Genomic DNA, 27,065 nt, shown 5'->3' on the forward strand with positions numbered 1-27,065 from the left:
TAGCCTTTAAAAAGGCTCTTTCACGGTACCGGGGGGGCGCGAAGGTGCCCACCGAGTCTCCTTGTTCTCAGGCTTCAGCGCCTGGGATTTTAGGGGTCCCCCGCTCGCCGTAGCGGGTAAGACCCGAACTTGCGAAGCAGTCCTTCTCCGGAGCTCGGAGGTAGGACCGCCATTAAGCGCTGGCACCGACCGGAAGTCCCGTATGACAGTGGAAAATAAGCCAAGTCCCAAGGGAAAGTGGCTGCTGACATGCCCCTCCAGATCTACTGCAGTGTGGCTGATGGCATTCTTGCTTTGCCGTCATTGCCCTTGTTATGGTACTCAGACAGACGTGATGGACAAGTCCCTTCCACAGCTCTCAGGACTTTTAGAGACAGTGGGTTGACACTCGCTTGTCATCTGATAATCTCTTCTCCCATCCTGTTGTGTTTTTTGAAAAAACAAAACTAGCCTTTCCTTTATAAATTAAGTACCGGTAGTAGCTTTGCTTCTGATTTCCAACCTAGAAAAAATCATGTCTCCTAACAGGCAGGGTACGTTAGTTGAATCCTGCCCTGTGGTTACCAGGACGGGGGGAAACCAGGCCAGGATATTAAACCATAGTTGGAAGGTGGTTTAAGAACCTGGTTGTTCTGATCCTGATTGTCATAGTTTCATGGTTCAGACATAGCAAGAAATTATGTGAAATTGAAGACCTCTGGGGTTAATTGCAACATGCTAAGACAGGAAGAAGTGGTTTGGCTGGCATAAGGTTTGTTCATATCTCGGCTGATTAAGTTTTGATACAATCAGCTGCATTTAATTCCACTCTTTTTGATGTCTACTGTGGATCTTAAAGTAGCATTAAAAACAGCTTTCAGCACTTCCTCTCACCCCTCTGCCTCACTTGGGGAAGGACATCTTTTACTTCCTGACCTTTCCAACTTGAGGAGGAAAATGGGAACATCAAGCTCCTGAAAAAGGTCCAGAGGGGTGTTTTAAAAAGAAGGGTGCATTCACTCCCCTGTGAAACACATGCAAATACCCATGATGATCATGGAGAAATACGTGCATAGCCTCCTTCTAAAATGAGCCTTAATTGCATTCAGGTCTAGGGATAGGCATTTGACAGGTCAAAAAGATTTGGCCCATTTGATCAGCCAGACTGTATAAGGAAAAAAGATATTCTCAAGTGGGTTGATACTTACGTTAACTGCAAAAACAAGTTAGATAACTGTTAACTGTGAAAGAATGAAATTACCTTTTTAAAAGCATTGCTTTGAATTACAGCTTTTAACATTGTTACATAAGGTTTCTATAAAAGTGAATGATTTACTGAGCAGTTCTCCTCATTGGCTTTTATCCTGGAACAGCAGGGCCAGCCTGCAGTTGGATTTTTTTGTTATAAAGGAAATTAAAGCAAAAATAAAGCAAAGTAACAACTATTTAATAACAAATGGCAGTTTTAAAGGCACATGCTGGATTAGCAGGTTAGTTCTTCAAGCAGCACCAGTATCACGGCTACTTGGAATATTTGACAATCTTTTAGATTCAAAAAATTAAATAGGTAACCAGCCATCCAGTGTGGCAACTCTATTCAGATTGCTTTTATCTTGCCTGATGTTCTAGTTTAATCCGTCTCACTGAAATGCAGTCCATATGAAACTGTTGTGTCACGTTTCAATTTCTCATTTGGCATGTCTTATTTTTTCAAAATGTTGTCCTTGTTTTGCAGACAGCTGAGCTCCATGTGGCTAGGCATTTTAGTTCTATAAACAGGCTATTTCTGATCCTCTCCACCCCCCACCAAGGCCTTCCAGATAGACACAAATCAACCTAATTATATCCTCCCTCCTGTGGTCAAAGCCACATAGCCCTAAATATAAATGTGCCAAGCACACCATATTAAAGTGAATTTTTATTTTTTTGAATCTGGTTGTGGGAAACCCTATGGAGGCCAATCCTATCCCACCCAAATTGGGGTAACAAGCTCCCTCCACCCCTTACCTTTATATCAGCCACAGCGGCCTCAGCAGGGATTCTGGATCTACCACAGCATCTAGTTTGCCTTCTTGCCAGACTGAACTCCTTTCATCATTGATCTTGTACATTATCTAGCTTCTACACTAGTTCCTTTACAGCCCAGCTGATATGCTGACAGCCAGATGCAATCATAACCCTCCCTGTCCCTGTTTCCACAGCCCATTTGCTTCCTGTTCTGTGGGGCAGACTAGCTGTTTCTTTTCTTTTGCCCATGTTGTCCTCATCTATAGTGCCCTCAATAACCCATTGCTTTTTGAGGAAAGGTCGTATTGCACTTTCATTGATAGGAACAGACTAATGATGATATATTACTATTAAGCATTTTTAACATGGCATATGGGATCTACAGCAAATTCCTGGACAAGTTTCATGTTAACAGGAGTAAATCAACAGCCTGAGGACAGAGTAGGCTGCATTTTCCAAGTGAAAACAGCACATTGCTTAATAACCTCCAACAGATATTTGTTCGTTAATTGTAGTGAAATACGGTCCTTTTCTCAGCAGTGATTGCAGCTCATTAAAGAGGCCTCCCTTGGACTATTGTTGTATCATATAACTTCTAAATTGTTTCTGAGGCATGAACAGTGGATGGGAATGGGCTAATTACCGTCTCTGTGATCTAGCTTCTTGATGCTGCTGGCTTTCATTGAAGAGGGATCGGGTTTTGTTCTGTTGGAAGACTATGGAGGGAGCGTGAATCTAGGGTCTTTATCTCTTAACTCTGCGACTTCAGCAATAGTATTTTCATAGCTGTAATTGCTGTGAAATCATAATGGAGATGCTTTTGCAGAAATGCATGGGTGAAACAAGAGTTTTTGAGGGCCTAGGGCAATTAACAGAGTCTATAACAGAGATGGCTGACCTCCAGCTGCAAATTTTTCTGACCCCCCCCCCCAAGCCCCCAGCAATTTTAGCAGTGACAGGAAAAAGAAAGAAAGAAACATGATGCTGGGCTTTAAACCTCTTCTTCCAGTTTAGCAGTCTCCTGTTGATGCAAATTATCCCTTCCTCAGCTGATTTGCAAAGATCATCTGAAGAGGGGAGACTGTGTGTCCTGTGCATGTGCACATGGCCAAGGGTGAATGTGGCTCTAGGGCCAAAAACGGGTTCTCTGTTCCTGGCCTAGGGGGATATATATAAATAAGATGGTAACAGTGGGGGAAGGACAGGATTTGGAATCCTTGGCAGACCTATGGAACAGCTTGTCAGGTATCTCCTGATCAAGAACTTCCATCACACCAATTGATTACTTACATTACTTTCTCTTCAGTTTACTTGCTGTAAATACCCCAGGTAGAAATCCTCATAGCAGACCTGTACCTGCCATGCACTAATGGTACATTTGGTTAGAAGTCCCATTGATGCTTACGTATAAAATGGCAGCCATTCTTCTGCAATGCCAGGCATAGTGCCAACTAGTTACTTTCCTGTGGAAGGCTGAGCGGCTTTGGTTTTGATGGAAAAGGTCTGGGTGCCTTTAAGAACTCCAGTTGCTGACTTGCTGTCAGACCAGAAGGGGGCATTGTGAACATTTAGTTGCTAAATGGATATCATTTAAGCAGCCCCAGAGTATTAGGCTGAACTGCAGCATACATTGTGCTCTTTAACAAACTTACACTAAAGATTTTTAAAGGTTCTTCTACACCAGGGTTTACCAAACTTTGGTCTCCAACTGTTTTTGGACTACAACTCACATCATCCCTAGCTAGCAGAACCAGTGGTCGGGGATGATAGGAATTGTAGTCCAAAAACAGCTGGAGACCCAAGTTTGGGAAACCTTGATCTACACTACAAAGTGAAACTGCTTTAAGCCAGTTTAACTATCATGGTACTGATTTCCTTCTAGTGAAGTCTGATAATTGCCATTTATTTGATAATTATTTTGGAATCTATTCTGGAGGTATGTGTGCCAGACTGAGATGTGGTATTCTGGTAAGGATGCTCTTGTTTCTATACAAATGTGTTAACCACTTCTAGACATCACTTTTTCAAGACTGTTAGATGGAGAACAAGAAGGCACGCTGGGAGAGACCTTAGGCCAGGGGTGTGAGCAATCAGTGGCTCACCAAACTCTTCAGGTGCTTGGGAGGCATTTAAACTTATCAGAATGCTTGTTTAACTGGGGCAGGCTGGAAAACTGGGCTGGTGACAATTACATGCCATCCTTTTCAATGAGCTCAGTTATATTACTATAAATTCCTATGATTTCCAGACCATGACAACTATACTGAAAGGCCTTAATAACATCTAAAGCAGGCATACAGAATTGAGAAGTGGGGATCTCCCATGTAGGGGCTTGCAAAGGGGATCACCGAGTCTTGGTGTGGCTAATTACACAACCATAACTTGTAGTTGCCACTGATCATTCCCTTCAGGGTGGTTCTCCTCACTTGCCACCCTCCTTCAGAAGCCTAGCAAGAAGGGAGAGAAGCTGCTCCAACTTTCCTCCCTTGAGTTGTCCTTGGAAGAAGGAAGGGTGCTTCTTCTTTCATTCTGGGCTTTTGAAGGAAGCACCAGTAGCACCTCACTACTGCTACCTCCTGCAAAAACCCAGCAGGAATAGGATCTTTGCTCTGGGCATGTAGTATAGGGTGAGGGGGGGGGTGTTCTCTCATGGGTGGACTTCTAGAACCCTGGTTAGAATTACATAATGACCTAGGATTCAAAGAGCTGCTTTAGGCATGCCCCAAGGCCTGAGCCATGTATGCCTAATAGGAGTTTTCATTCCACCTCTACCCCCATTGGGCAATAGACCACAATACAAAGCATAGCCTTTGCTTGGAGAATCAGTTTCTTTTGATCTGCTTGTGCTAACATTGAAGAGAGTCCCATGGGTCCTCAGTTGAGCCTTGGATAAGGGCTATGGAAAACTGGCACCCTCCACATGCCTCATTCTCTGCATCTTGAGTTGCACTTGACAGATGTTCTGTCCCACTGGCAGATTGTCCTCTTGGAAAAAACACACACAGCTAATATGTCAGCATGATAGTCTCAGGCAGGGATGTGAGTGTGCATCCTAGCGATTTGCTGGTTGCCATGGCTGTGATCAGTCACCAGCTATTGAGTTCTTGTCTTAACTGGCCCGTGCTGTTGTCAGCACATACCCCAGTGTGATTACAAAGCTGCAGGAGCAATGTAATGCATCTTGAGATGGGCATCACATGGCTCCCATTTCAGTTCATATATCTAAAGTTGGGGGAAAGTGTTGCTGTTGAACAGATGGCAATAATCATTAGGCTTTCCCAATTTAATTAGGAATGTTCAGCAGTGGGTGGGAATTGTAAATTATATGAGGAGAAGAGCTTCGTTATGGAAAGGAGGTAGGGTGTGAGCTGCCTTCTGCAGTTAGAAGGGCAAGGAATCATAGAATTGTAGAGTTGGAAGGGACCTGAAGGGTCATCTAGTCCAACCCCCTGCAATGCAGGAATCTCAGCTAAAGCATCCACGGCAGATGGCCATCCAGCCTCTGCTTAAAAGCCTCCAATGAAGGAGAGTCCACAACCTTCCGAGGGAGACCGTTCCAATGTTGAACATCTATTACTGTCAGAAAGTTCTTCCTGGTGTTTAGTTGGAATCGCCTTTCATGTAACTTGAAGCCATTGGTTTGAGTCCTACCTTTCAGAGCAGGAGAAAATAAGCTTGCTCCATCTTCCCTGTGACAGCCCCTCAGATATTTGAAGATGGTTATCATATCTCCTCTCCGTGCCCTTTTTCCCCAGACTAAACATTCCCAGCTAAACATAATCCTCCCAAATGAAGCACCTATGATGAGCTCTCATATTTTGAAGAACAGAGGAAAGTAATCTTCATGTTTTGACTTTGTGTGCCATTCATAGTTATTACTCTGAAAACATCTGAAATTTTCTCTGAATAAATATGTATTCATAAGCTGTACCTTTCGGAGAACATCAGACACTTTAGCCTATGGCTAAAAATATGGAGGAAAATGGCAAAGCTCACATTTGTGCACAGTGTGATTAGTTCTAAACTGGTAATCTGTTAGGTTTGTGCATAGGAGACCATTTAGCCCTTATAATATCTGACTATATTATTTATAAAAATATTTGCTTTCTGCTATTCATAAAGAATATCAATGTGGTGTTCTGAATCAATGCTTAGACGTTCTCTGCTCTGTCACTGGCTTGAGAAGAGGAGTCCAGAAATTCCATCCACTGCATATCTTCAGTGTATATTAACATTTATTGACAAAGAATACGTTTTCCTGGGCCTTTGGCTAATTAAGCAATTTATGGCCTTTTAAACTGTGTGGGTTATTGTTTTTGTTTGTTGTTATGGTTTTGTGGTATGTATGTTTGTGTTTTTATATTGTAAACCTCCCTGTGATATTCAGATGAAGGCGTAGAAATAATAATAATAATAATAATATGGTGTTATGATTATTGTGTGGTAATAGATACATACAAGGATTACAGTTTGTGAGAAGCATTGACTACTTAGTACCAAAGGCAGACTCACATATCACAATGACATTAATCCAGTTTGGAGGTGACCAGCACATGTATCAATGTGGCCTGACTATCCGTAACCTGGGAAATGCCACAACTGATGAACCAAATTAAACTGCTAAAAGGTGTTCTGGGCCACATTTGCCCTTATTGGCAATGTTGGATCAAGGAAAACCCCTAAGCTATATACTTGCTCCTTTAGAGGGAGTGTAACCTCACCTGGAACAGGTAATACACCACATTTCCTGGACCCAGGGACTGTCAATCCATAGTTCTGTCATCTGGTCAAGATTCGGCTTCAGTTTATTGGCCCCCATCCAAGCCATTACTAGGTGCAGACACCAGTTCTGCATCTCTACAGCCTTGAGAGTAGATCTTTAACTGAGTGCTCAGGGTTAATTGGTTCTAAAAGGGACTGAGGTGCTCTAGAGTTACTGGATAGCGAGGTCTACTCAGGGAGCAGGATGGGGCAGGGTTTCATTTAGTACATAAATGTCAAATGAAGAGCTTGTTTTAACTTGCTCAACATGCTAGGTTGGGGGGGGTGAAGCTTATAGAACTTTCAGAAATGGGAAATTCCAGTTTCAGGGGAAATCAGGAAAAGCAGAATACATCAATGTAAAGGTTGGTAGTTGGGGACCTTCAGCCTCTTTCTACTCTTATAATTAGGCCTTTAAAGCTAGTCTGCTTCCAGCATTGTAGCATATATTCTCTGTGCATGGGCTGTTCCTCCTGATAAGGATGAGGCTGCCCTTTTTGTCCTGGGGTGATCCTGTGATCACAGAAGCTTTGTTTCTCTCCTGGTACTGGGGATTAACAAATGTTTGCAAAAACCTTTGAAGATTCAAAGTGTTCAGAACACTAATTAATTACAACCTCATTGCATTAATCTGGCATTTGTTAGTTCTCCTTTGCGTCACACCTGGTGAAATTAATAACTCCCTTTGTAGACATGTCAGATGCACAATTCAGTCAAGGAGCAACTTGGTAGAGCAGGACTGATCCGTTATATGGATTTGTCTGTCTTGGCGACTAAGTGCTGTTAATGTGGGTCAGCCATCACTTAACTCTGGTGCCGCATGTGATGGCTAATCAATAGAGTATCACTGACGGGGTCTATACAGTAGCGGACGACATGGTGGTGCTCACCTAACCTTGTTTGTGTCACTGTTCCTTACTAAGAGGTAGAGGGAAAGGAGAAGGCAGTGGCAAGGTTGGCACGGTTCAAACTCAGAGTTATCTGGTCTCCTGCCTGGTGCATTTGCACCACACCTACCTCACTGTCACCTCATCCCTCCATCTCCCAGTAAGCAGCCGTGACACAGCCAAATGGAGGTCAGGTAAGTGCTGCTATCCCACTGTCCTCTACTGGGTCTGTATGAGGAGCCGCAGTGTAAATTGCCCTGTACTGCTAAATTAACATACCAGCCACTGATTATAAATGGGGTTTGGTGCAGCCAGACGCCTTTTGCTTATAAGGTATTAACAGAAGAGCTGGTTCAGAACCTGCCTTTTCTAACTGTACATCCTGGGCATGAGAGAGACTGGCTCTCTGACTGGAGTGCAGATTGTGCTGCCCTGCTGCCATTCAGCTGGCAGGTTTTGTCTTTCCCCCATAAGTTTGACAGAAATGCAGGAATTGCAAGAGTGGCTCTTGGCCAAAGGCATAGGGTGGTATTCAAAGTAGTGCTGAAGCGATTGCTCCATTAGTGCAAGCATTTCAGCTTTCCTGGTGTAACAGATCTCCCCCTCTTCTCCTTCTGTGCCCTGTTCTGGGGGTCTCCCAACTGCCCCACCAAGCCAATTTATGGGGGGCGTGGGTGGAGGAGAGTGGGGGCAGTCCCCATTGCTCTAGTGGGACTCGTTGTGCTAGTACCTGCTAGAGCAACTAGTTGTTTAATATTGTGTTTTAATTGTTGTAACATTTATTATTATTATTATTACTACTACTATTATTTGGTTGTTTCTGGTCCATGATGTCACTGTCCAATTTCCATAGTCTGATTCATGTCCTTGGCTGAAGTAGAGTTATTTCCTCTTCTGTTGTGGCTTACTAAATATGGAGCATTAGTAGAAAATGGAACCATCAGCTCTCATTCTTTAGGAATAATCTCTCTACAAAACAACCACTTTTGTGCTGAGTAGAGGTGGGGGCCGGGGCAGAATGACTCAACAACTTCTTGCTTTCTCTTGGTAAAACGTAAGTGTTTTATGCTGACCCATTAGCTTGATGTATAGGCAGTTTAGAAACACCAAACTTGGCAGCAGTGTGAGTTCTCGATTGCTGTTGTGTTTGCTAAGAGACGGCGTAGTCCATTCCCAAGGGACATTCATTAAGCTTTCAAAGTCCTGTGTGTCAGAGAAGCTGGATTTTTACTAAGGCAACCCCAATTTTTAATGATGGATTTCTGTGTTTTAAAGCCTCTTGAACTCTGAAAAATTGTCTCTTAAGGGCAGCTGCTGTTAAGGAGGCTACCTAGGTGGTTGTAGCAAAACAGCTGATTTTATTGATGCAAAAGGTTTCTTTCAATCTGCCAAGCTTGGCTATTTCACTCCATGTTATGTGGTTTTCTTTGGATTCCCTTATATTGCTTTCTTCTGCTCCTTGCTGGCTTCCCCCTGGCTTGATTTTGGCCACTGTAAGAACAGCAGCCTAAAGGGAAAATTTAAACTAAACTGTGGAGAGCTTGGTGGCAGACATTTGTGTACTGTGCTATTTTATCCAAAGGGCTCAGAGCAGGTGATGGTATATGCTTAATTTTGTATTGTCACAGGGTGAGTTCACACATTCAGCACTGTGGTTAATGATAAGACAAAGGTGCCCTCTTGTGGTGAAAGAAGGGTATAAACCAGGGGTTTCAGGGACTAAAAAAATGTGATTTTACCACATGGGGGCGCTTTTATACACACCTTAAGAAGAATGGTGCGTAATGAATATGTAAGTTAATTTTGGACTATTAGGGATGGTGAAAGGTAAAGGTAAAGGACCCCTGAACGGTTAAGTCCAGTCAAAGGCAACTATGGGGTGTGACACTCATCTCGCTTCAGGTTGAGGGAGCTGATGTTTGTCCACAGACAGCTTTCTGGGTCATGTGGCCAACATGACTAAACTGCTTCTGGCACAACGGGACATCATGACGAGTGCCACCTAGGTACTCATTGTTGTAAATGTCCGCTACTGCTCTCCATGGAGCAAATGAGGCAGCATTGGGGCTCTCCTCTTAAAATGTGAGGTTAGCTTAACATCTGTTCCAGAAAAAAAGGAAAGCATTGTTAAAGACAGAGTAATCAAGCATATACCAGAAGTAAGTCATGCTGAAGCAGAACCGGTGTGGTTTCTGCAAGTGTAAGTTTTCTCTCATTTGCCTATTAGAGTTTTTTTGAGAGTATCAACAAGCACTTAGATAGAAGTGATCCATTTGACATTATGTATTTGGGCTTTCAAAAAGCTTTTGACAAAGACTTCTGAGTAAGCTTAGAAGTCATGGAATAAGAGGAGAGGTTCTTTTGTGGATGAGGTTAAGAAAAAGGAAGCAGAGAGTAAGAATAAGTGTAAAGTTCTACCAATGGAAGGTAGTAGAAAGTAGAGTCCCCCAAGAAATGGTTTTGGGATGTGCTAGTTTAACTTGTTCATGGATGATCTAGAGCAGGGTTTCCCAAACTTGGGTCTCCAGCTGTTTTGGGACTACATTTTCCATCATCCCTGACCACTGGTCCTGCTAGCTAGGGATGATGGGAGTTGTAGTCCAGCAACAGCTGGAGACACAAGTTTGGGAAACCATGATCTAGAGTTGGGGTTGAATAGTGACGTAGTCAAGTTTGCTGATACCACATTTTTCAGGGTGGTTAAAACCAAATGGGATTGTGAGAAGCTCCAGAAAGATCCATCTAAACTGGGTAGTAAAATGGCAGTGAAGTGAATGGGCAGTAAAATGGCAGCGGAAGTGGGAGTCACTAGTGGACTGACCAGGAGTAAGACCTGGGCTCATAGCGGTTAACTCTGATGAAGACAGCATGGTAGCAGTCATTAGCAAAGGGATTGGAAATAAAACTGCCAATATCATAATACCATTATCCAGATCTGCGACACGATTACACTTAAAATACTGTGTATAGTTCTGGTTGCCTCACCTCAAAAGGATACTGTAGAGCTGGAAAAGGTTCAGAAAAGGGCAAGCAAAATCACCAGGAGTATGTTGGACTAGATAGGCCTAGCCTGATCCAGCAGGGATGTCCTTATGTTTATGTTCTTAGCAGGTCAAAGCTGGGAAGGTTTAGCAACACCCTTTTCTGATCAGGAGGCATCAAAGGCATTGAGACTGGGTGTCTTTAGGCAATGCACAGATGGTGGAATGCACTCATAGATGCACTTATGCTTTCATTTGCCTTTTTAAATTGAAAACAAACCTCATTGCTGGGTGTCTTAAATTGAAGATTAATTCAGATGGGAATGAAGCATATGCTTTCAGAAACTTTGGGTTGCTTTTAATGATGAGGGAAACTGCTCTGGAAAGCAATAAATAGCCAGTCATTAACAAAAACAGAAGCTTTTGCCTCCAAACCACTCTTTGCTGGGGCAGGAGGTTACATGCCCTTACTAAGGCTCATTCACATGGTGCCAAACTGGGTTCTAGCATGATCTCTGAACTTTGCCTCTGAGTAATTGGCCATCTTCTTAGCTATGAGATCATTTTCCCATTGAATAAATGTGTAGAAGTGAGCATGTGGATAGTATTTCATGCTTTCTCATGCTTTTTTAATGGGTGTAGAGTGGGCACAGTCACTTAGAATGGAACTGCTCTTCTACTTCCCAGTAGGTATGTGGCTCGAAGGCCACTTTGTGGAGAAACAGGGGTTTTGACTTCTTTGCAGATGTCCGGTTCTTCCTAGTGGACATAAGATAGTCTGTCCTACCTTCTTCATTCTGTAGGAATGCAAGAAGCTGCCTTATGCCGCTTCAGAATATTCCATGTAGCTCAGTATTGTGTGCACCAGGGCTATGGAACTTCCAATTCAGAGGCCAAATAATGACCCTCCAGACCTCTCTAATGAGGCTTTGAGACTCTACCCAGCACATACCCCTTCCACAGGTCACACATCACATCAGCCTTGCTCCACACCCTCCTCACATGCTTTTGCATGTTCCTGAACTGCCGTAGTGCCTTTTGCATGTCTGGATGGAGAGATGTGTTCATGGGAGTGTGTAAAGAAACTTCTAACCGTCTGTAGCCTACTATACAAAGGTAGGGCTCACGCCTGTTGCTCACCCCACTTTTGCCTTTGGCACACCCACCAATGGCATTAGGCACCCATAAGGTTGTCCATGACGGAATGTGGTCCTTGGGCTCAGAAAAGGTCATGACCCCTGGTCTACACAGACTGACATGCATCTCTCCATCAAGGCATGCAGGAGTCTTTCCCAGCCCTCACTGGAAATGCCAGGGGTTGAACTTGAGCCCTTTGGCATGCACAACGTGTGTTCCACCTCTGAGCTGAGTGAGGCCCTTCACTTGTTGCTCTCTGTCTAAATTAGGGGGTTGGATAATACAGGAACACCATGGGATGTCTATATCTCTACCATGTCCTTTTACTCATCTTCTCTGTGCTTAGTTGTGTGTTCAGTTATTATATTGCATTGTGGCGAAGGTCTTTGGGGTCAGGCACAATCTGGGCTTGGGAGAAAGGTGTACTTATACTGTATATTATATGGTGCCTTCCAATCCAATCCAAGGCAGCTTTAAACCATTCAGATCTCATCACAACCAGTGGACGTTCAAAAACTAGAAGCTGGATCTACAGCTGCTATGAATTAAAACGCACTATAAGTCTGACAGAATAGAATCTTAACTGTTCATGCAAAAGACATCAAAGAAGGAGCCAGTCTAACTTCCTTAGGAATGAGTTCAACAATGGGGGTTCCATTACTGAAAAGACACAGTCATGGGCCTCTACCAATCATCTCTCTTGCTGACGGAATGTGAGCAGGGCCTGAGAACATTGGCCATAATTCACAGGCAGATTTTAATGCAGGATGATGTTGTGATTGAAGGAGAATTCTGTCCATAGTTAGGAGAAGGGGCAGTCCCAGAGAGCAGACTGATTTTTTTGTAAAGTGCTGGTAATTGGAAATTCATGACTATACAGTGGTGCCTCGCAAGACGAAATTAATCCGTTCCGCAAGTCTCTTCGTCTAGCGGTTTTTTCGTCTTGCGAAGCAACCCTATTAGCGGCTTAGCGGATTAGCGCTATTAGCGGTTTAGCGGCTATTAAAGGCTTAGCGGCTATTAAAGTCTTAGCGGATTAGCGGCTAAAAGGCTATTAGCGGCTTAGCGGCTTAGAAAAAGGGGGGGGGAGCAAGACGTTTTCGTCTTGCAAAGCAAGCCCATAGGGAAAATTGTCTTGCGAAGCAGCTCAAAAACGGAAAACCCTTTCGTCTAGCGGGTTTTCCGTCTTGTGAGGCATTCGTCTTGCGGGGCACCACTGTACTCTTTAAGAGATTCTGAAATGTAACTGATCCCCTGGTCTACTTTAGAGCAGTGAGGAATACTGTATAATAACATGAAAATTGTTGAAGAATTTTATGCACTTTATTGTAGTATCTGCACAGTTTATTTCCTTTAACTAGAAGTAATGATAGCTAACTAGCTAGATATAGACAGACAGACAGACAGAATAACTAATTTCCATTTTATTGCATGTATCACGATGATTTCCCCCCTCTTTCTTTCTTTGCTAAGGAGCACTTCAGTGGACAAAAACTGTAGCCTTTTTTATTCTCAATTTGAGAATATCTCTGAGAGCAGCCATGGGAGTAAGTAATATGAGCACCACTCCTCCTCTGCCTTTTTTTCTTGTGGGATTAGCTTCTCAGTAGCTAAGGCTGCAATCCTATGTAGACTTACCTGGGAGTGAGTAGTACTGAACTCAAGGGGGCTTACTTGAATAGACACATACTAGGTTGCACCTTAAGATTTCTGCCCTGAAGCTCAGTATGTCTGTTGTGATTTGTTAGTCAGAAGCAGCAAATGCATTCCTACATCCTTTCCTGCTGGATAAAAGCTAAATTGTAAAAATTGTTGTTGTTTTTTTCGTAGTCTATCCCATTTCATCCCAAGGTTTGGATTATGTAGCAGTAATTATATGAACAGATTAGAACAAATAAAAACTCTCAACCACACATTTCTTAGCCTCCAAAATTGGATAAATAGGATTTTAAAAAATGCTGCTGCTTTGATCTCTTGTTACTTATTTTTTGTATCTTAACTACTTCAATGCCTATCCATTTACAAATTGATTTTTAAATATGGATTTTTTTAAGGAGTTAAATGGTGTTTGACATGTGCACATATGAAAAGAAGCAAATGTTGCTTAATTCAGCTTTGATTTGTGTCAAGTGACTTACTAGCTTTTTCTTGGCAAAGAACTGGGGGGAGTAGGGCTGTGATACAGAACGCTGCTGTCTCTGACAGTTGCTTGGTGTGCTACTCTTCCCAGGCTCAGGTTGACTCTGTCCACAGACAGCATAGTAGGAGCATCTCAACAGCATAGAACATCTCAAGTTCTGGAAATCATGGCTTGACATCTCCTGCTGCTTTCCCCATATTCTGCTTTGACCCTGGTGTGCAGAACCACAGCATAAAAATATGGCCAAACTAAAGATCCACATCTCTCTATGTTTTGAATATCAGGAATCCTGATTCAGGATTGTCAGTGGCTATATATGCTTCGCAAGATGCAAGCAAGAAATGTTAATAGAATAAACAATCTTGGTTATTTTTCTTAGCTTCTGGTTTAGAAATACCCCGACCCAGATGATCTTGGAAGATATTAATATCTTCCCTGGATTTTTCTAGCCTCACGTCAACAACATTTGTGGCTGTCTAGAATACAAGTTTGTGAGAACCTCTGGCAGTGCATAGTTTGCTCTGTAATGTTCATGGAATTTCATATGTTTTCTTCCTTCCTCAGTCTTGGACCCCCCCCCCCCCACATACACATACATGTAAATATTTGTTTGTGTATAATGTGTCAAGTTCTTGCCCACAGACTTAGAATTTTGTGTTGCATTTCTTTCTTTGCACCTTCCAGCCTCACTTACTGGGCCAAAATTAAATTGTGTTGTAATTTGGTTTTAATATCAGAGACATCTGTAATATTTAGAGTGCCTGGGTTTAGACTGGTATTTGAGCTCCTTTTGTGTTAAAAGAACTAGAACTTTGTATATGGAGCTTTACCTGGCCACAGACAAGGGAGACGAAGCCTGCACCGTCTCACACCATTGCAGGGCAAAGACAATTTCAGATGCAGACAACAACATTTTATAATAAAAGGGCATTTTTATTTAAATGTAACCCGAGAGGAAATCTACCCCCAGGTTACAATTATTATCATTACATGGATTAAAGTACTACCAAAATAGCTAGATGCTTCATTCTCCCAAGCACACCTGCCCTTCTCAAGGAGAAAAAAGGCAGGGAGATGGTTCATTTAAGCGCAGAGCGGAGCGGAGCGGAGCTGGCTTGTTGTAATTACACTAGGTGCATGAATAATCTAATGCATTCCTGAATTTGATTATTTACAACAGCTTTTGGGGCAGGGGTGGGTGGGGAGAAACAAAGTTAACTTTTAATGGCTATATTAAGTTATATAAAAAGGTACACTAACCAAAGCAGTGTTCTTCTCTATCTAATCCAGTTATCTGAATAGGCCAGCCATAGGTTAATTGTACATTTAAAAAACATAACACAACATCAGCACTGTGTCTAGAATAGCATCCTTTTTAACCCTGTCTGGGATCAAACTCCTCTTTGCTGTGATGACAGCAAAATAAATAATTTGCCCTTCTCAAGTCTAACCCAAGGATAATTTTCTGGCACCGATTTTTGCTTTCTGTCACAGTGATCCAAAAGCACAGGATGCCCAAGCTATTAGAATTTTATTGTAGATACGAAGAATTCAATCTAGGGAAAAGGTTCCTCATTAAAAGCAAACCCAGAACAAGGTGCTTTTAAGGGGCAGGCAGTAATACCAAGCAGTTTTGTTAAGCTGATTCAAGCAGAAGACTGACTCTTACAGTTTCTGACACTTACGTGGCTGACTGCACATATCCAAAAGGGCGAGGTGGTCATCTGGAGCAGGGCTTGTGACCTCTGTAAAGGGAGCAATTGCTTCAGTTTTTAGCCATGCTATGACTTGTTCCAAGAAGCCTAGAAGTAAGTTGAAAAGTATGGGCTCGGGAACCTACTTTCCAAATTAATATTAGAAGCAGTAGCTGACAAAAGTAGTTAAAAAGTAAGAAATGGCCCCCTCTTTGGTCCAGCAAGGGCACTCTTTCTTCTCCAGAAATAAAAACAGGCTTGCTTATATAGCAAATGTTTATTCTCTGAAAGTCAAAGCCATTACACAATCTTGTGTTCCACAGCAGTTTTCTAAAGGGGCATGGTACTCTCTGCTACAAGTTACTGTCTCTACTACTGAGCAGGCTGTAGTCATCTGGGATGTGTAAAGAGCATTCAATTCTTTTTTGTCAAATGGATTCTGGGACGGTCAGACTAGAATTGTTAGAAGAAAAGGCCTCCACCATTTCTAGGGGAGATGAAGGAAATTAAGAATAAACCACAGTAGTTCATCCAAGGGAGATGAAGAGAATCCCTCTGTGCTTTTCAGTGAGGAGATGCTTTGTAAATATATATTGTCTTTTCTCTCCCTCCCACAATGGATATGGGATTTGACCCCACTCCTTCCCCACTCTCCACCTTGGCTGCATCCTTCCTGTGCATTGCTTCCTATCCATCTGCCGGTGTCTGTTCTCGTTCCTCATAGGACATGATGAGAGGATCTGAAAAGACTGAGCTGATTGATTCACTGTCCAGCTTAAGCTGTAAGAGTCTGGGGCTTTTAGCTTCTGGAAAGTCCTCGCTGACGGCCAACCTGACCTTGCCATTCTGGGCTTCCTTGATGGGCTCTAGGAAAACAACGTGCTTGTTTGCGCTGATCTTGCGATTTGGCCCATCTGTGGCTGGCGGGGTGGTACTAAGGATGGATGATTGGGCGCTGCAGTCTGGAGGGGGGCTTGCGGGCTTCTTGAAGCACTTGGAGCAGCGACATGGTGTGAGGTACAAGTACATGAGGACAAGTACCAGAGTTACAACACACCCTAAGAGGGTTGTGAGGCCAGTATTGAAAGACTCGGGTGGTTTGGGGTATTGAAATGTGATGTTGACTTCAAACGTCTGGTTGATCTGTTGGAGCTCGTTGATGGCTATGCACACATAAACACCGGAATGGGAACGGTTACCCTTTCTGATCAATAGGCTTCCATTTCTGAAAGGTTGATGCTCCTGATTACTGTGCTCAGGGTACATGAATAATTCATGTCTAGGAGAGATCCATCTGTAGTTTGTGGCATTGTCATTATGGAGGCTCGTGTTGCAGTCTATTACCAAGGATTCTCCCACTTGGCAGAGGATTTGGGGAATGTCAAATTGGTTCCAGGAGCAATCTCCAATATACTTGTTGTAATTGAAGGTGTTGACTAAGGAACGTGGCACATTGGGGAAAGCTTTGCAGGTGTGCTCCTCTACAAAATCCTCCGCAGAACTGAAACCGCGGTGCTTCCATTCCTGGAGCATCAGATGAAGAGAGCAGTCACATATCACAGGGTTGTTGTGAAGGTACAAGCCATTTTTTATGTACCCAGGCAAAGTTGCTATTACTTGAACAGGAATGCTGCTTAGGTTGTTAGCAGACAGATCCAGGGTTCTCAGGTATGGGTGTTCAAGTCTTTGAATGGACTCAAATGGAAATTTTGTTAGCCTGTTCCAACTCAGGTAGACTTTTTGCAATCTGATTAACTTGACAAAAGCATTTTGATCGACTTGTACAATCTTGTTGTTGTATAGCAAGAGCTCCTCCAACTTCACAAGGCCATCAAAGTAGTACTTCTCCACAGTGCTCAGGTAGTTGGAAGACATGTCCAGGTGTAAAATGTAAGTGGCATTGTGGAACACTTGCCGGGTGATATTGTGGATCTTGTTGTGGCTGATCCTGAGAGTCTGGAGACGTGGTAAGGCAGCCAGCCAGTAGTCATTAAGCTGAGTAATGTTATTGTAGCTGAGGTCCAAGGTAGTGGCTGTGGGAAGCAGGGTGCTGGGGACCTGTTCAAGATCCTTCTTGGCACAACTCATGAGATCAGCAGTACAAATGCAAACTTCAGGACATCTTCTGAGAGTGCAGTTGTTTAAGGTGCTGACTTGAATGCACAGGACAAAGAAAACTAACAGCTTTCCAAGCAGTTTCCAAATAAATAAAGCCAAGGTCAGTACATTCATCATGTAACAGTGGAGCTCACCCTGGTTTGTCGCTAGCATGGAAATAAGTTCTCAAAGTCAAATTCACACTGAATATAATCCTCTTGCAAGACACTGATGTGTGAAAGGGCAACAGTAGAATGAATCGGTAAAATCAGATGGTGCCTAAAGACTCTGAATTATGCTCCTTAAAATATTGGGTTGTCTCACTCAGAATAAACAGGCATTTAAGAAATATGCTGTAATCAAAGGCCAGCATGTAACTGCTGTTCTGCATGCCTCTCTTGGTAGTTGTAGAAACTGGCAGGAGTCTGTCTGCATGTATTGCCTCAAATAATTTCAAAAACAAGGTATGTCTATATAGATCATCTTGAGCTCTGATTCAAAAGCCTTGAGCATGTTTACAGGATTTGTCTCTAAAGTGTCTCTCTCCAAATAACCCAACCTTGCATCTATTTGAGGCTGCTCCTTCAGTAACATTGGTCCAGGGAGAAGCTGGATCCATTTTTTTTGCTTTGCCAAGTCAAGTGTCCTTAGATCCCAAAGTTTCCATTAGTGGATCCTTATCTTGAGGCTAAGCAACTCCAGTACAGATTCATCATAAAAGGGCCAATGCGAGCCCATTTCTTCACCTTTATAATCTCATATAGAAACGCCAAAGAAAGCAGCTCTTACCCGGATATCTTCCTTTCTGGGTTATATTGAGCAGCATCACTCTTTCCTGCCGGTTGTTTCATCTCATCTTTCAGCCGACAGCACTGTATGCAAACACTTTCGCCCTCTTCTGTTCCTATTTACAAGCTGCCTGTGAACACTGAAGGGTAAGCTTTGTGGACCAAGAAGAAATCCTATTGGCTTGTGTAAGAGGGAGTGGTGATAAGAAGAGAGGGGAAGGGGAGGACAGTAGTGAAGGGTTTTTTTTTCTGAATGGCATGTAGTTTCTTTGTTGTGCCATGTGGGGGCAGAGAAATCCTGCACAGCTATCCTTGGACTGGGTATCAGAGTGGCACATGAGAGCTGCAGCAATTTGCGCCAGCAGCACTATTACAAGGGGAGATAAAGAAGCAGGCTTAGTAAAAAAAGGAGGGGGTGGGTCTTGCGAAGCAGCCCAAGCTCCTCCGCTGTTCACAGTTTCTCAGTGCATCTATGTAAGTCTTTGCAATTTTGTAATCTTTGGATCTTGCTTGAATTATTATTTTTTTTTAGGGGTAGGCATGGAAGAATAGATCACACCGTAGCACCAAAGGACCACAACCAAGATTGTGACCCTATTGTTCTGGATAGTATACATGTGATCGTAGTTTCTTTGTGACCTTCATGACAGCTTCTGTGATTAGGCCTCTTAACTAAAAATATAGTTTAAAAAAAACACCTTATGTCAGCATCACAGACTTTCAGTGTATGCACACCTGAAAGCTTGTTTTTTAATACCCAAAGCACAGCATAATGTATAAATACACATTCATACTAGAATGTAGATTTTGGCTGAAACTTAGGAGAACCTTCTGAATGGTAATAGCCATTCAGCAATGGAACAGACTAACAAAGGTGAAGGTAACTAAGCAGAGACTGGATAGTTATCTGCCAGAGATGCAGATATTGTATTGACCAGTGGGGTGCCCTTCCAACCAGCAACAGCTGCTGGGGCTGTGAAAGCAGCTTCCTAGCAGCAGCATTGCTGCTGCTTCTCAGAACAGGGCAGGGCAGTGGCAAGCTTGGGACTCTCTGTCCCAGTCAGCAGCAGTGCTGCCTCCGTTAGGAGGTTGTGTCCACCCTGCCAGCCACTTCTGCTTCCAACTCCTTGATTCTGTGAAAGCAAATTGAGCTTGAGGCTTCTGTTTTCATTGTGACTGGTGTGTTTGAGTCTTTCAGCCTTTTGAAGTTAACAAGTGACTCCCCTGGCACAATTCTGAAATTTTCCTCACTGTGGTCCTCCCCAGGATATGGTGTCCTCAGGGAAGGCTTATGGCTGGAGGCAGTGACATCCTTTCTGTTGCTATGCCAGATTATCACCTCGCTCTGTTTCTCCAGCCTTCATCCTTTGTTGTTACCTTGGCTTTAGTGAATTCGTACAAGCAGTGTACAACCTCATTATCCTTGCAGTATGCTTCTGTAGTGGTATACAACCACACTTTCTGTCACTGCCAAATCCCTGATAGCAGTAGAGTGTTCGGCTTTGAATTCGATCAGTGCTATCTTTACACTTTGGGGTGAAGTCATGCATTATAATTTGCTTGGCTGTACTAGATCAAACAGACCTGTTCCATGCCATCACAGGTCCTTTTGGTTATCCAGCTTTTCAGTTTATCTCATTTTTCAGTTTTTCCGCATAAGGAAACTGATCATAGAATCAGTTGGAAGGGACCCCTGAGGAAGGATGATCTAGTCCACCCCCCTGCAGTGCAGGACTATGCAACTGTACTGTAGGGGAATCAAACCTACAACCCTGGTGTTATCAACACTATGCTCTAACCAACTTAGCTATACAGCAAATCATTGTCCTTGAGCAGATGTGCAGAACCTTAGACCCTCCAGATGTTGCTGAACTACAACTCGCACCATCCCTGGCCATGCTTGCTGAGGATGTTGGGAATTGTAGTTCAGCAACATCTGGAGGGCCAAAGATTCCTCACACCTAGGGTTACCATATTTCAAAAAGCGAAAATCCGGTCACAAATGTTGAGCAACATTCAAAATGCCAGCATTAAAAAAAAGTTGACTCTCCATTCAGATTTTGCCCCTTCTCTTCATTTTCATTTTCTGTATGTGCTGATGCAATTATTATTGGCTGTTTATTGTGTGGATGATCTTGCTAAGGTGTTAGCAAGTGTTGTTCCTGTGGAGGAAGCAAATGTGTGTGAGAGAGAGAGAGAGAGAGGGAGGGAAGAAGAGGGAAAATGAGAGAATTCTCAAGGGCAGATGCATAGATTTCAGAAGCCAGATCAAACTCCTTACTTTTTTTTTGAAAATAATATTTATTACTTTTCCAACAATTTAAACACTACAAAAAATGAACAATACAATACAAAAACACTACATAACACTAACACATTAAACTAACAAAACAAAACAAAAACAGTTTAAAACACATCAAACAATTTCAATATCTTATCTTTCATTCACTTATTTCAACGACCTCCTCACACCTCCCTTTTTGTATTCCACTTCTGTTAATTGTTTCAGCAATTCCTTTCCATCTTCCTCTGTTTTCTATCCTATAATCATCTTAACACATTCTAACCTTATTTTTCCTTTAATACTCTATTAATCTATTTATACTTAATTCCTTATAACATTTCTACTAAAGCCATATAACTTCATTCCAACATTTTTCTAACATTCATTAATTTTACAGTATTTCTATAGATAGTCTTTAAACTTTTTCCAATCTTCTTCCACCGACTCTTCTCCCTGGTCTCGGATTCTGCCATCAACCTTCTTCGTATTTATACAGAAACTTTACTTTATCTTCTACTGATCTTATTTTTATTTTCCTTCCTTTGAAACTGAAAGACAGACCTTGGGGAAACTCCCACCCAAAGATGACCTTATTCCCTCTCAGCAGGGCAACAACATCTCCACAGTTTGGCCCAAGATCCAAAAGATATTTCGGGACGTCTTTAAAAATTTCCACTCTTGACTGTTGTACTTCTAGGTTCTTCTGGTAGTGCCAACCCAAAATTCTATCTCTCTCTTCTTTAGTTCGAAGGGTGATCAAGCAGTCTCTTATTCTATTCTTCTCTTCTTTCCCTCCTCTTCCAAGTCTGAAGGCCCTCACAATTCTAAACTCTTCTTGACCCAAGTCCAAGTCCCAAAAGTCAGCAAATCAGATCAAACTCCTTACAACCATTGTCTGTTTTTGGTCTGTGCTGTATGTCAGTATCTACATAATTGGTGAGGCGCAGGTTATTGATTTTCCTCCCTTCATCGCTATTTACATATTTGACATTTGTTGAGGCTTTTATACTTTTGGTATTGATTTACTTGACTATCTTGGATTTTCATCACTTCATGGTTACCTGTGGCTGAACCAATAGTGTGACCTCAACTTGCATCCTTTGAACTGGAGGCTGCATTGGTGCCATCAGTCATCAGGTGAGACTGTTGGAGAGAGGTCCAACTGCAATAAGTGATCTCTGATCAAAGCAGAGGCAGAGGTGACTGAGATTTGTCCAGTAATTCCAACTCTGTAGAAACACAGTTTGCTCTCCTCAGTGGACAGAGGGCAAGAGAGAGACTGCATGCCATTGACTTACCCTTTGCCCCTGAACAGATGCTCAAAGTTGACCAGGCATGTCTGTAGAGTAATTGCTGGGGCAGAGAGAGCAGCAGCTGGAGGGCAATTTCCTGGGAGATCCAGGCTGCTTTATTTGAGGAAAGTGAAAATCAAAGCAGAATAATTGGTTTCCATTAGTACAGCAAATGACTAATTTGGCTGCAGCAGCTGCAGGACGTAGTGGGTGCTTAACCCTCTATTTTACAAGTTGCAAGGGAGATGTTTTGGGGAAAATATTTGCCAGATGCTTCCCTATGTAAAGCTGCTTGCATGTTTTTGTGCAGCTGCTTTTATATGTGCAACCAGAGTGACCCCTTATTGCTGAGTGGCTCTGTCTCCCCTCCTCCTAGCTTATTCCTCTGTCTCTTCCAGAGGTGAAATACTCCTGAATCAGAGTGGCCATGTGTTCTGTTTACAGAGGGCAGCCTCTATTTGAAGTCATCCTCCATTTAAAGGGCTCTCAATTCAAAGTCCAATTTAAAGATAAAGAACCATGAAAGAGGAGAGCAGGAGAGGCCTTGATGTTGCCCACCAGCAGTTAGCGCCTGGACAGCAGACTGAGCAGGCACACAAGTCACCTTCTCCTCTCCATTATGATGAGATTAGGTGTATTATACTGGCATCCCCTAACTTACGGGTGTTCTACTTGTGTGTGACTGTGTATATGTATATGTGCAGCACAAGAAAGTAATTAAGTCATTCAATTCATACCCAGAAGTGGCAGGAGAGAGCTGGAGAGTCCTCTCGGCTCGTGAGGAAGCCCCAAAGAGACCAGAGGCACAGCAGGGCTCAGCTTCCCCACTTAACAGCTGGTGTGTGGGGTAGTGCAGCAGCAGCTTTCCCATGCATCCTCTAGCCTCCTGCCAGCCCCAGAGCTTCAATTCTTTGGAATACGCGCAGTATTTTTGATATGAATTAAAGAGAAAGCATTTAAAGGGTGTTTAGAAGGTGCTTCCCTCTTTACACAATTTCACTTACGGGTGCAGGGGCCTGGGATATAACCCCTGCAAAAGTAGGAAGTTCTGTATGTCTGTTTAAATTTTAGTAACTATTTCTGATGTTGCAGCTATACATATAAATTAGTATATGTGATTTTTATGCAAGTCTTTTTCTTTGAAACATTAATCTTTTGAAACCTGCCTCTTACTTGTAATGCAAGATTGGCTTTCTTTTGGTGAAGCTGGGACCATGTTTTTTTTAAAAAAATACTTTAAATTCATTTTCAAATATAGGGATGCTTTTATACGTATTCATTTTCTCTGTAACAATAGTACAATTAAGATGTATCCTACATTTAAACTGATGGAAAAGTAACATACCTTCCTCCCCCCAACAGAAAACTAACAAAAAATTATGTGTGTGAGCCAAAAAATGAAAGATGTAGCATCTAATTCATGTGAAGTAAGAACCCTGAGGAAACAGTGCATTCATTAACAGCCACTACATATGCTAAAGGGATCATGATTTAAACATCTAAATAGTTCTAAATGCATGTGGTTGGGAACCAACACACTCTGCTTTTAAGTGATATGCATCAATTTTAAGTGATCTGCATAAAGCTGGTGTGGCAAGTGCATGGTAAATTGACTGCATCCAAGCAAGTGCCCTAAACTTATTCCGAATTGCCAAATGAGTTGAATGCTTCTAATGCAAAGATTTTGGGTTAATCAAAGACCTTTGAGTGCACTACTCTAGCTTGTATATGGGGTTGCCATTTAATGGCCAGTGTTTTTCCACTCTCAGCAAGAATCAGTAGTGACTGCTGCATTTTTATAAGATAAATTCAGAGTGTGTGAGATAATTGCCTTTTCATTGTTAAAAAAGGAGATATTTTCTTGGTAACTTTCCATGGTGACATTACTATAGGCTGTTAGACATTCCTTGAGCTGTGCTCCTGACAAATTACTGAACGACAGTGTTTCTCAGGGCTCCGATTTAGACCTGATGTTGTCTACATTTGAAATCTGTAAGAACTATGTTACTTTTGTTTTGCAACCCAAAATGTAATGACCTTGAGCTGTCTTGCTCATCTTTGCCGTTGGAACAATAGGACTGTACTGACACATCTCTTAAAGGTGACACGTTTTCTTGAAGGTCTGAAAAGGGAAGGGAAGTGAACTTTGCAGCGAAGAGAGTTGGTGTCTTAGGAGTTAATGGTGCAGGCTTCTTAGTCATTTCTGCAATCCCATCCAATAGAAATTAGGCTGGCACTCTGTCACTTCTACAAGACTCCCTTTTCCCTCTTAACTTCAGAGTTGTGCCTAATCCCACTGATCATATGACTCAAGCAGTATATTAAGGCAGTGTACTCTTATTCCAGAAGTGAGGAATCTTTTTCAGCCTGAGGGCCACATTCCTTTCTGGAAAACCTTCTGAATGCCACATGCCAGTGATGGGTAGGGACGGGGCAAAAATGGACAGAGCAATGAATGCATTTGTGCCCTTTTTACAGTAGGCTACTTTCTACAGACACATACAACCCTCTCTGTCCTCCATCCAGACAAGTTAAGAGGCATTATCAGAGTACAAGGACACATTCCAGCCAGGCAAAAACACTCTGAGTGAGGGGTAGCCTGGGGAGAATTATTGGGGACAGAGAGAGCAGCCTAGACTAGGGCTGTGCTTGACCCTTAGACCTGAGATTCCCTGCCTCTGTGCTGTGCCACTGGTCTTCAACTCATGAGCCACAACTGGGTCTGATAGAAGGTGGATCACGCCAATGGTAACTAAGAGACAGGCTGCAAATGGATTTTAAAAGGGGGTTCCCCATTCTTCAGGTTGAAATGAAAGGCCTCTCCTGGATCTGAAAAAGGAAAGGCTACTCTGGACAGACAGCACTTTTCATGAAAATGTTGAATGGAAGAGAGTGATAAGGTAATTTAGGGCTGCCATACATCTGGATTTTCCCAGACATTACTGGGATTTCAAAGGTGGAATTGATGTCTGAAAGGAGGCGCTTTGTCCTGGATCTCAGGCAAGTCAATCGAAACAAAAAACTACTCATCAACTTTCGGGGTGTCCTGGTTTTTACTTTTTGAAATATGGCAATCCTAACGCAATTTCCATAGACAGGGTTAGCTCAAATTACCTAATGTTTAATTTAAAAACAACAACAACACAGCCTTTCTGTAATTTTAATAGTCTTCTGGTGATATAGTGTTTTTCTTCCTGAAAACCTTGTAAATATATGTAAAATTAATCTCTGCCCCCACTTGGAATCTTTTTACTCTAAGCAAATATTAAGTGTTCTGTTTTTCCTTTGTCCATGTCTTTCTTGAATTGTGATTCCAGAGTGTGTGCATATGCCCTGAAGTGAGCTGTAAATGAATTGATTTCTCCTCTCTGATCTTGAAGTGGTGTATTTTCCAGGGAAGGGAAGTGAAAGTGTTGTTGAGACCCAGTGTCAAACATACTTCTCCACAAAATGGATGATGCAAAGCAGCAAAACTTTTACAAGAACTGAGCTGTTCGTAATCCTTTATCTATATATCCAACAGTATGTGAAGTCAGACCTGGTTAGGCCCATGAACTTTACATTCTTCATATAGTTGATGAAGTAGGCTTGAATGTTGAGGTCATTGAGCTAAAATCGTCATCTGAGATGATGCAGATTTAAGCATTTAATTTATTAAAGAAATTGAACAAAAATATCCAGTTCTCTCAGAGAGCAAGTGGGGATTCACGTGATTGAATTTTCCTTTGTTCATGGAAAAAAAATCCCTTCACCTAGAAAACTAGCATGTCAGGAAGAAGGCCTCTGGTCTGGTTTTCTCTCTGGCATGCTCATTTTCTATGTGTAGGGGAGCATCCCAGCATGTGAGCCTCCAAATGCACTGTGAACTGGTACAAGTGAGACACATGTTTACCACTTCAGTGAGAGCTAGGTCACTGCTATGTGGCAGGCTGAGCAGGAAGAGTAATTCAATTAATATCAAATTAGTTTTAGCCATCAGGAAGTGATCTGTGGGTTGTAATTCCATTAGGCCTAACATGCTTAAATTGGACTTTCCTCTCACAATTTTTTTCAAGCTATGCAAAGCTTTTCAGTCTCAGCAGCTGGAGAAGACAACACAAAACCCATTAGCAAAATACAACATGACCATTAAAGCATCAGACATTTTCTGGAACGATATAAGATTCCTCAGTAGAAATAGTCAAAATTCAACACAAAACTTTGGGTTAGCTCAACCATCCATTTCTTTGAGGTCTTTGGAATTGCCTGTGTCTGGATTTGCACTTTGGTATTGTATCATACATGTATGTGGCGGTAGACATGCCACATACAGTCTTTTACAGGGCCACTTTGTTTTTGCTGATTTCCCTATAACAAACACAAGTCCTGAACACTCTCCTAGAGAAGGTCACCTGAAGCCCCTTTCTCCACGGCATGTGCAGCCTCCTTTCCAGGTGAGCAGTCTCCCCATCTCACTGCAGAGTCCTCAGTTATGGCACCATTGTGTGCCCCACAGGTTGAATGAAGCAGGAGGCCTCTCTCTTGAAACAGTTCAGTTCAAAGTGCTCTGGCTGCTCTCCCTGGTATTGGTAAGAGACTTAAGCAGGTCTTCAAATGAGTGGTGTTTTGGCAGCATCCTGACTGTGTGTTAATTCCTTTCTCGGCAAGGGAACGGCCTTCCTCACTTTATGAGTAGGAAAGCTAATAGTGCTCTAAAGCAATTCGGTCCCCTGCTTCTCTACACCCAAGTGCTGCATTGCTGAGCAGTCTGGATCATTCTGCCCTTGACAAACCACTCACAAAGGCCCTTTCTGAATGTTGACTTAGTCTTCCTTGGAGGAAAGGGGTGCCAGACAGCAGTAGTCCCCACTGGCAGCTTTGCGCAGCCATAAAGTTAAGTGTACAGTAGAAACAAATGCATGTTCCTTGGAAATGCACTGGCTGCATCCGAGGAAGCAGGCTCACTGCTTCTCTCAAGGACGGAAAGTGCTTCTTTGTATCTGTAACCAATCCCTGTATTCTGATGTGGTCCAACAGTG

General features: G+C 42.6%; 2 protein-coding genes across 4 annotated transcripts in view; one reads left to right on the forward strand and one right to left on the reverse strand.

The window, feature by feature from the left end:
* Positions 1-27,065, forward strand: part of RNF123 (ring finger protein 123) — a 97,393-nt gene that overhangs the window by 56,275 nt on the left and 14,053 nt on the right. The window lies entirely within an intron of this gene.
* Positions 14,475-19,064, reverse strand: AMIGO3 (adhesion molecule with Ig like domain 3). Its single transcript, XM_081181174.1, has one exon. The coding sequence runs from the start codon at positions 17,855-17,857 to the stop codon at positions 16,274-16,276; it is 1,584 nt and encodes a 527-aa protein (XP_081037300.1). The 5' UTR covers positions 17,858-19,064; the 3' UTR covers positions 14,475-16,273.

The sequence above is a fragment of the Podarcis bocagei genome, assembly GCF_964188305.1.
Source record: "Podarcis bocagei genome assembly, chromosome: 2".
In the NCBI taxonomy this organism is placed as follows: Eukaryota; Metazoa; Chordata; class Lepidosauria; order Squamata; family Lacertidae; genus Podarcis; species Podarcis bocagei.

Bases quoted from the DNA above. Each gene is read 5' to 3' on its own strand.
- AMIGO3 (XM_081181174.1), bottom strand. From the start codon at position 17,857: ATGCTAGCGACAAACCAGGGTGAGCTCCACTGTTACATGATGAATGTA.